This window comes from Teleopsis dalmanni, chromosome 1 (assembly GCF_002237135.1).
Source record: "Teleopsis dalmanni isolate 2A chromosome 1, ASM223713v2, whole genome shotgun sequence".
NCBI classification, from domain to species: domain Eukaryota; kingdom Metazoa; phylum Arthropoda; class Insecta; order Diptera; family Diopsidae; genus Teleopsis; species Teleopsis dalmanni.
Genome location: NC_051846.1, coordinates 141221689 through 141231936, shown reverse-complemented (window position 1 = coordinate 141231936; position 10248 = coordinate 141221689). Strand labels below are relative to the sequence as shown.

Here is a 10248-nt window from a genome sequence, read left to right as displayed (position 1 = left end):
TTGTGTTCAAAAAGGTGCCCATTATTCTGAAATTTAGTTTTTGTGTAAGCTGAGCAAGTTGTAACCCATTAGGACTGGTTACTTCGAATAGTAAATTTTTTCCGCATATTTCATTAAGGAATGGTTCCTTACCTAGTTTCGCGTTAAAGTCGCCTAGTATTATTTTTGTATCATACTTATTCACATTTTTGCTTGCCTTAATCAGAGTATCATAGAAATGTTCCTTTTCTTCATCTTCACTATCTTCTGTAGGGGCGTATCAGTTTATGAAAGTGATGTTATTAAACTTACCTTGTACTCGAAGCTTGCATATTCTTTCATCTATAGGTTCAAAACTCATAATACTACCCTTAATTTTTTTGTCAATAAAGAAACCGGTTCCTTTTCTTCCTGTGTTGCCCTTAACTCCATTATAGTAAAATGAAAATGTTTTCTTGTCGATTTTTTCATATTCCGCCCATCTTACTTCTTGAACTGCGAGTATTTTGAGGCTATACCTGCGCATTTTATCAGCTATTTCCATCATTTTTCCTGATGTTAACATCGTTAATACGTTCCATGTTTCAAATCTTAAGTCCAAATTTCGTCGCCATAGTCCGTCAACGTGTATCCTTCCATTGTTCCGAGGTATGTCTAAGGGTTGCGTAGTGGTAAAATTTTTCCGATGCAGGGTTGCTGGCCTTGCGATCAACCCCCAACTTGGATGGCCAGATCTCCTCGCTAACCCGGAGATAGGATTGGTGTTAAATAGTTAGAGAATTTCCGCTCACTTATATTTTTTTCAGGTTTTACCGCCTGTACTCGGTCGCCAGAGCCTCGTATGCAAAAAACAGGATGCGCCACGTGTAGGTGAGGTTGACATTTGAACAGGCTAGGCTATATATTCGCATCACTTCTCCATTAGGGCACACTTTTTTGCCCGTTACATCCTTTTTAATTTTAAATATAATTCTTATTTCTTTTAATATAAATTAAGGCAATTGAATTGCTCTCTGCAAACTGCAATCAAAAAATTAGGAGAATTTGTTTCTATCCTATTCCTTTTAGCAAATAAGTTATTATCTCCTCAACCGACACATTCATAAGAAAAAATTTTCATTCTTCTTTGCTTGTTCTTAATTTTACAAATCTTTTCAAAATAGATTGTTATTTGCAAGAGTTGGGAATTTTTCACCTATATAAAGAATACATGAATGTTATGTCTTTATGAAGCTGAAGTAAACCGAAACGATTTCGGTACGAAATTAACGAACAAGCATAAATCTTTCTTTTCTTCTCCAGTTTTGATTGAGCTCGGAAAGTTTGGTTGGCTGGTTAAAGTGGTGGATCAGTAATTAACTTTCCGTTGACTTGAATTACCGGATTTTCACCGTATTGCTACTATATTACTGGCAAGAAACCTTAATACGCAGACTAAATTCATCATTCAGAGCATTCAGAGAGAAAATGATTTATTCTGCAATAGGTATTAAAAAAATACACAGTTTCTATGTATAATTTCATAGACACCAATGACTAGACAATACTACAGTAAGCGTTGCAGTATTCGCACGATCGCTTTTGATAAGTTCCCAAAATATAGTCTAATTAGAAGTGGGCCATGTTAACCGAGAAATAGCACATGACCTAAGTGTTTTCCACTTACTATAAACAGGCTAAAAAAGTGTAGGTAACTGCTTCTTTTAACGGTCTTCACGTAAACGAAAACCGGTACCCCTAGGGGCACATGTAAAGAAGCTTAGGAAGTTTAATTGATTAGTTGACCGTAGATTAATTTTATAAAAAAGCTATCTAAAATTCATCTATCTGCTTATTCTTTGCTAACCCTTTTGTTAGTCTTGCACTAACTATTCATTAACTTCAATTTATAGAAGAAAGTCTAGAGAACTTTTAGTCAATTTTTTGTGATATAAAATAACAAATTTGTTAAATCTGTTAAGAAAACTAAAAGGTTCCGCTACTTAACACTTGTAATGAGCGTATCGAATTGCTCGTGTGTAACGTAAGCGTTTGCTAAGTGACCTTCAATTTCTGAAAACTATAAATCTGTTTTCCGAATAGTATATATACCCGAGCAAACGTGATCTATCTGTACAATAGTTCGATTTTATTTTGTATAGTTAGTACTAAACGAGAACGAAACTAAAAATCAAAATGAACAAGATTTTATTATTAGGATTCTTCCTATTCAGCATAACGACATGTTAGGATAAGGATAATATTTCTAAATATGGGATTCAATTAAAACATTTCACTAATTCCAGGTAATGGAGATGCTGGCTCAACATATGGAGGTGGTGCTGCTGGTTCATATGGCGGTGGTGCGGCTGGTTCTACTGGAGATGCTTCAGCTCAGGGAGACGCGCAACTAGGTGTTGTCGCTGAAGCCAGTGCCAGTGCCAGTGCCAGTGCCTCAGTTGCACGCTGATCCACATTGAATCGAAATTTGTTCATTGTTTTATTATGTCTGTATATACATTAATTATTTGAACACAACAGCAAATTAATTAATAAATTTTTTTATAACTCTCATTAATTATGATTTTGCTTTAAGATGATGGATATTTATTTTATCTCTATTAACATTGTTTCATAGACCTCTAAACAAACAAAACTACTGTCTATGTATACCTAAGAAGATATAATTAATTTTCTTAACTTGACTTATGGTGTGTCGGTTTAAGCAAAATGAACGCTTCACAGTAGACTGATCCTCAAACCAATCAATAGATTTTACATACTCATTGGGAAACTAATAGACAACTTCGCGCTTTTCAGTGCATTGAGCACGACTATCAGATATTATTCGATCCTCAGTGTCTTGGTTTTAATTAATTTACTGCTTCATTTTGGCTCGGTTGAAAACTGCTAAGGACATTTGAAATGTAAAGCAGTTTTTAATAATCAGCGATGGAAATCGAGTGTAAAATTATTCCAAATTCTAAGTTAAAAACAAAAAGTTATTCCAAGGTTCTTTTATGTTTTAAATTCATTAAAAGTGTATTTTCTTATTTATTAATCATAATTTAATTGCTGGACTTTCCCTCTAAAATTGTAAACAAACAAAAAAGTTTTCTGAGTTTCAAAGCTCAATGAGCGTAGCTCATTCCCTTCCAGAATCAAAGCAAGCCCAGAACAAAAATAATGTTTTTAATAATGATTTGTTAATGCCATTTAATTCTAGTGATTTAAATTTAAAATCAAGTAAACTCAACAAAAGTGAGAATACTAATTTTTTGAAAATAAAGGACATTTATCAAATCACCTTAATTCCCGCGCAAATAAACACTTCACATACTCCAATGAATAAATCGATATTCGAATCGTTAAAAAACTCAAATATAGTAACACACACTCTTGCTCACGAAAGCACAATATCAAATAAAAGCTCTTCATTGTTGATTAGTAAAAGCTCCAAGTGTACAAAGAAGACCACTTCCGACAAGTAGTTAATGATTTTGAGAAACGCAACAAGAAATTCTACTCTTACCAACTAAAATCTGGTTAAGGTCTTATTGTAATAATCAATGGAATAGATCCTGAAGTAGACCCAATTAAAATTCAAGAAGCTCTTGAAGAACTTTATTTTAACGTAAACAGCGTACATAACATATTAAATAGAGATCGCATACCTCAGCCCATATACAAATCTATTATCTATATAGAAATGACATAGATATTATGCTGTTATCAGAGACTCACTTAAAGCAAAAAAATTGTTTTCGGATAAATGGTTACAAATTTTATGACACCAAACATCCAGATAAAAAAGCTCAGAGAGGCACCGGCGTATTAATCAAGAAAACTGTTCACCACTTTGAATTAGAGCAATATAGTGAAAAACACATGCAAGCTACCTCAATTTGTGTAAAAACTGGTCTGAATAAAATAGTTTTTTCTGCTATTTTCTGTACTCCACGGCTTACTGTAACTACGGCCCAATTTCGTACATTTTTTAATATGTTAGGTCCCAAATTTGTAGCGGCTGGCGAAGCACACTTTTTGGGGTTCGAGACTAATCTCACCAAGAGGCAGACAGCTTTACATGGCATTTAAGAATGATATTGATATTATTTCCTCAGGTCAACCAACGTATTGGCCAACTGATCAACATAAAATACCTGACTTGATTGACTTTAGTGTTATTAAAGGACTAAGTAGAAAAGATTTAACTTCAGTACCATCATTTGATCTATCCTCAGATTCTCTCCGGTTATTTTAACTTTGATAAAACTAAATAGAAAGGATACAGAATGTCAGATCAGCAAAAAAAAATTATTAACTGGTCATATTATACTAACATAATGCAGAATCGCATACCTCAAATTACAGATCTTAGATGTCATTCAAGTATTGATAAAGCGGTGAAATTACTGAATAAAACAATAACCAATGCGATAAAAGATACCTCAACTTACAGAAAAATCGCTAGTTCGGAAGTTGTTTCTCACAATGAAATTGAGTTTCGTTCTCCTAACGCTAAACAAAGACTTAATGAATTCACTACATTACTTAAAGAAACACTCAACAATCATAGAAATTTGGCAGTACGGCACTATTTAGTGAATATTGGACCTAATAAAGAAAACAATTATACTTTGTGGAAAGCATTCAAAAAATTGAAAATTCCTATTCAAAATGTTACTCGCATCCGAAAACTAGACGGATCATGGGCTAAAAGTAATGAAGAAAAGGGATCTGTTCTAGTTAATTACTTAAAAACAGTATTTCAACCAAATCTAGAAGTAGTCAACTTCCACCCTAGAGTTCATTTTCCAGTAAAGGTGAAAGCTTCAATTAAACTAAGCAGAGGCGAGGCGTCGAATGGTTCAGAGTGTTCACTGAACACCTTAACAAAGCTTCCTTTTTAGATTTTTTTTTATTAGTTAAATAATTTTGCTATGTTGCTACTTAACATTTTTTGTAATAGCTTTTCCAAACAGATTAACATAAACACAAAACGTACAATACAAACAAAATCACATATACATATGTTAGTTACACCCAACATTATTTATAATTAATAAAAGAGAAAACACATTCCTCTTAAAATATATTAAGGTTCAGAATAAAAACTGCACCGCGCTGCTTACAAAGCATGCAAATGAAATAACATTCACATTGGGATTATGTTCAATATTGAATAAATACAAAACATACAAACAAATAGAAAAATAAAAGAGAAAAGAAGCCCCGCAAAATATGTACGGAAAATAATCATAACTCTTAAATTAATGCGTGCAAGCGGTTCAATAAAAAAAGTGAACCTCCAAGGTTAGGCAAAGTAAATACAAAAGAGAAAAGAAATGACTGAGTGAAAATCGCTTTACATTTGACTAGCGGTTCACTCGACTAAACTGAACCAAAAGTTTATACAAAGCGTGCAAATACAATCAAAGTCACGGTTGCTGTTTTATATGGGGAAATGGTTCAGTATAAAAACTGAACCGGGCATTGTAAATACAAAGTAAAAGAGTAAATGAATGCATGAGAGTTTCTTACTCTTATATAGAGGTTGGAAATAAATCAAAACAAAGTCATTATTGTAATTTTATACTAGCAAATAGTAAAAGTAATGAAAGAGATTAAAGAAATTTGAAGTGAAAAATAATATTTAGAAATGGATAAATGTGTGATTAAAGATTTGATTCAATGTCTTTTTTAAACGATCTTCTGAAAAAAAGATTTTAATTCATAAAACGAATAAACCAACTCCAGATATGAAGAATTTGATACCTGTTGTAAAAATGTCGAAATCTATGGTAATTTATGGTAAATAAAAACCAGTGGATCACAGGCTGCGAACATTTAAATAAATTGTTTTATTGGTCTTGTACGCTATTTGCTTGTGGAAAGGACAAAACTTAGAAGTAGGGGGAATACGTTATAGTTGGAATTCTGTTTTGATGAAATTGTGAACACCTTGTCAAAAAGCTGACGCCTCGCTACTGAAACTAAGTATTTATGAAGTAAAAGAAGTAACTCAAACAAATTCAAATCCTAAGAAGGCATCATATTACAGGCAAAATGATAAAATTTCTCCCTGACAAGGTAGTTTTATTTTTAACCATAATATTTAATAATATTCTTGCTACTGGCTATTATCCAAAGCAATGGAAAGTTTCTCTGATAAAAATGATTCCAAAACCAGGAAAGGACCCAACAATGGCTACCTCTTACAGGCCAATAAGTCTTCTTCCTCACTTATCGAAGATCTTCGAAAGAATAATTTTAGCTAAATTGGAAATATAATGCATCATAAAATAACACCTAATCACCAATTTAGTTTCAGACAAAATCACGGAACAATAGAACAAGTCCACAGATTTGCAAGTGAAATCCACACTGCTTTCCAGGAAAAAATTATTGCACCGCCATTTTTCTGGACGTTGCTCAAGCTTTCGACAAGGTTTGGCATGAATGCTTACTTGCGAAAATTAAATTAAAATTCCTTGAAAACATGCATCGGTTATTTCTTTCTTACTTAACTTCTAGAAAATTTCGTTTGAAACATAACTCTTTTACTTCAAGAGAAGTTGAAATAATGGCAGGTATTCCTCAGGGAAGTGTTTTTGGGCTGTTTTTATATTTACTATACACCGCCGATCTTCCTCTCTTTTCTAACCATAAAATCTCAACTTTTGCAGACGATACTGCAATCCTTAGTGTACATAGAAACCCCAAAATGGCCTCTCAGAATATGTCACTTCATCTGTGTCTTATTGAGGAATGGTTGACCAAATGGAGAATAAAAGTAAATGAATCAAAAAATGTTCAAATAACGTTTGCACTAAGAAAAGAGACTTGTCCACAAGTTACGCTGAACAACACTCCAATTCCGCAAGCAAACGACGTAAAGTATCTTGGCATTCATCTTGATAGAAGGTTGACTTGGAGCAAACACATAGATAGTAAAAAAACACAAATGAAATTAAAGTTTAATTAGCTCTATTGGCTTATGAACCCAAATAGTAAACTAAGCCTTGAAAACAAAGCCTTTCTATACAACTGTGTCATTAAACCCATATGGATTTGTGGAATTAATTTATGGTGTTCAGCTTGCTCTACAAATATTAAAAGGATTCAAAGACTGCAAAACTTCATCACACTTAAAATAACAGGAGCCCAGTAGTACGTAAAAAACAATATCTATAAGAATTTAAACATCCCACTAGTAAAGGATGTTACCTGAGCATACATAGGCAAATATCTTACGAAGCTTAGTGTACATCCCAAGCCACAAGCCAGACAGTTGCTTCCAACACTTAGAACTTCACGTTTGAAAAAGAAACAACTACTGAACTGCTGATTTTGATTTTGCTAAATTGATAATTTTATCTATTTTTAAAAAATTATAAATAACCCACAAGCTAAGGCTTTAAATTTTTTATATTTAGTTTAAGATTTGAAAATTTATTGTTAATTTCTTATGTTAAGAAATTACTCCTGAGTTTTGTCCTGTCCACAAGCTAATAGTGTACAAGACCAACAAAACAATTTATTTAAATGTTCACAGCCTGTGATCCACTGGTTTTTATGGTAAATAGCTGTAGGAAAACGGCGACTTACCACAGATTTCGACATTTTTACATCAGGTACCAAATTCTTCATATCTGAAGTTGGTCTATTCATTTTATGAATTAAAATTTTTTTTTCAGAAGATCGTTTAAAAAAAGATATTTGAATCAAATCTTTAATCACACATTTATCCATTTCTAAATATTATTTTTCACTTCAAATTTCTTTAATTTTTTCTTTACTTTTACCATTTGCTAGTATAAAATTGCAATAATAACTTTGTTTTTGATTTATTTCCAACCTCTACATAAGAGTAAGAAACTCTCATGCATTCATTTACTCTTTTACTTTGTATTTACTATGCCCGGTTCATTTTTTTTACTACACCATTTGCTCATATAAAAAGGCATCCATGACTTTGATTGTACTTGCACGCTTTGTATGAACTTCGGGTTCAGTTTAGTCGAGTGAACCGCTAGTCAAATGTAAAGCGATTTTCACTCAGTCATTTCTTTTCTCTTTTGTATTTACTTTGCCTAACCTTGGAGGTTCACTTTTTTATTGAACCGCTTGCACGCATTAATTTAAGAGTTATGATTATTTTCCGTACATATTTTGCGGGGCTTGTTTTCTCTTTTATTTTTATATTTGTTTGTATGTTTTGTATTTATTCAATATTGAACATAATCCCAATGTGAATGTTATTTCATTTGCATGCTTTGTAAGCAGCGCGGTGCAGTTTTTATTCTGAACCTTAATATTTTTTAAGAGGAATGTGTTTTCTCTTTTATTAATTATAAATAATGTTGGGTGTAATCTGTTTGGAAAAGCAATTATAAAAAATGTTAAGTAGCAAAATAGCGAGATTATTTATCTTATAACAAAAAAGGTCTAAAAAGGAAGCTTTGTTAAGGTGTTCTGTGAACTCTCTAAACCATTCGACGCCTCGCCTCTGGCGGTAAGAGATTTGAGTCAAATGAAGAAGTCATAACCGAAACAAACGCGTATTTTAAACCTTTGAGAAAACCTATTATTTGGAGAGAATAAGAAAATTAGAAAAACGCTGGACTAAATGTATCAAGCTAAACGATGATTATTTTGTCATGTCCCTAGTTCCTCAAAACTTATGAGAGGTAGAAAGTTGAATTTTGATGTGCAGTACTTACATTATAATACATATATACCAACTTTTTCAAGAAATCGTTCGTTATCGTTAAAAAATACTTTTTACACTTATTCGAATAAATACACTTATTACGTATGTAATAACACAAATTTATACACCAATGACTAAAAAGAACTGCAGTGATCCTTACAGTTTTCACACGGTCTCTTGTGTTGAGTTACGACGATATAATTTTATTATAGGTGGGCCATGTTAACCTTTTGCACATGACTTCAGTGTTTTCCGTCTGCCTCTAGGGTAACATACACCGGTACCGCCAGTGGCAGATCCAGCGAAGCACCAGAGCGTGTTAAACTGGGTGATGTCAGTCCGACGATTTAGCTCGTCGATTACCTCTCTCCTTTTTTTTACTATTCTCGATAATGTTGTGAAAGAGTCATGGGCTTTCATTCCATTCTGGCTGTCAATGAAAATGGCAACACTACATTTGTCCTTGATGTGACTTAGAATTTGTCTACAAGCTTCTCTAATTGCGAAGATTTCAGCCTGAGAAACCGTGGTCTCATTATGTAGCCTAAAAGAATTGTTTATATTTCAGATGGCGCAAAGATCCCTGCTCCTGCCCCACAGTTTCATTTCGAGCCATCCATATGGATTAAGATATCGTAATTTGCTTCGAAATTTTTTCTTTTCCATTCATTTATTGAAGAGCATATTGTCTGAAAATTTCTTTCAAAGTCAAGGCACGTATTTAGATTATCCGATGTCATCCTATACAGATAGTTTGGAACTGTATCTAGAATCCGATTATGTCCATATGTTCGTTCCGAACAAACGCCTGTTGCTTTCAGTCTAACAGCGCTATCACAAACTATATTTTTTATGTGAAGATCGTTAGCGTACAGCAGTAGCATCACGTTTAGGGCGTCCGAGGGTATCGTCCTAAAACCTTCTGTGACGCCAAGGCATTCCATCCTCTGAACTCTGTTAAATTTATCAATATTACAGCTCTTACTCAGATCTGGCCACCAAACGGCAGCGCCATACGAGAGAATTGGCCGTGTACATCCAGTGTGTAATATCGGGACGAATTCCCATATTTTTCCAAACTTTTTTTTGTAAGAGTAGAAAGCTACATAAGCCTTCTTGATTCGAACAACGTCATTGTGTTTTCAGTTTAGCTTATTATTCAACAGAATTCCTAGATATTTGGTTTTTTCAATAGTTTCAACTGTTGCCCATTTTATGAAGGCAACCTGAAACCCGGTATTTTGGTTTTAGTGGTAAATAGCATGATTTCGGCTTTTCCTGGATTAACACTTAGTCCACAGTTTGTAACCCAAGTACTTATCGTAACCAAGGCCCTCTGCATAATATCACTCATTATGTATTTGAGTTAATTCAATTGAATTTTTTACAAAAACTTTATACTAAGATCCAGTCGAAACATTAAATTTGAATTTATTACAATCAAATTAACAATGTCATACCTTACGCCTAATATAAATGATATCTAATTGGCAGTTAAAAGAATGTAGAATATTAATTTGATAAAGTAACTGCAGAAAATTTAAAAAATATATGAATAGCAATTCTGTAATATA

The 10248-nt window shown here is 33.1% G+C and overlaps 2 protein-coding genes across 5 annotated transcripts in view; both read left to right on the top strand.

The window, feature by feature from the left end:
- The window catches only part of LOC119669051 (circumsporozoite protein-like), a 173141-nt gene that overhangs the window by 77391 nt on the left and 85502 nt on the right, over positions 1-10248 (top strand). The window lies entirely within an intron of this gene.
- On the top strand, positions 1117-2536 carry LOC119669060 (AT-rich interactive domain-containing protein 1B-like; the record flags this gene model as incomplete). The annotated part of the gene is given in 2 exon segments (XM_038078793.1): positions 1117-2203; positions 2265-2536. Coding segments are annotated over 2 exon segments (213 nt in total). The 3' UTR covers positions 2429-2536.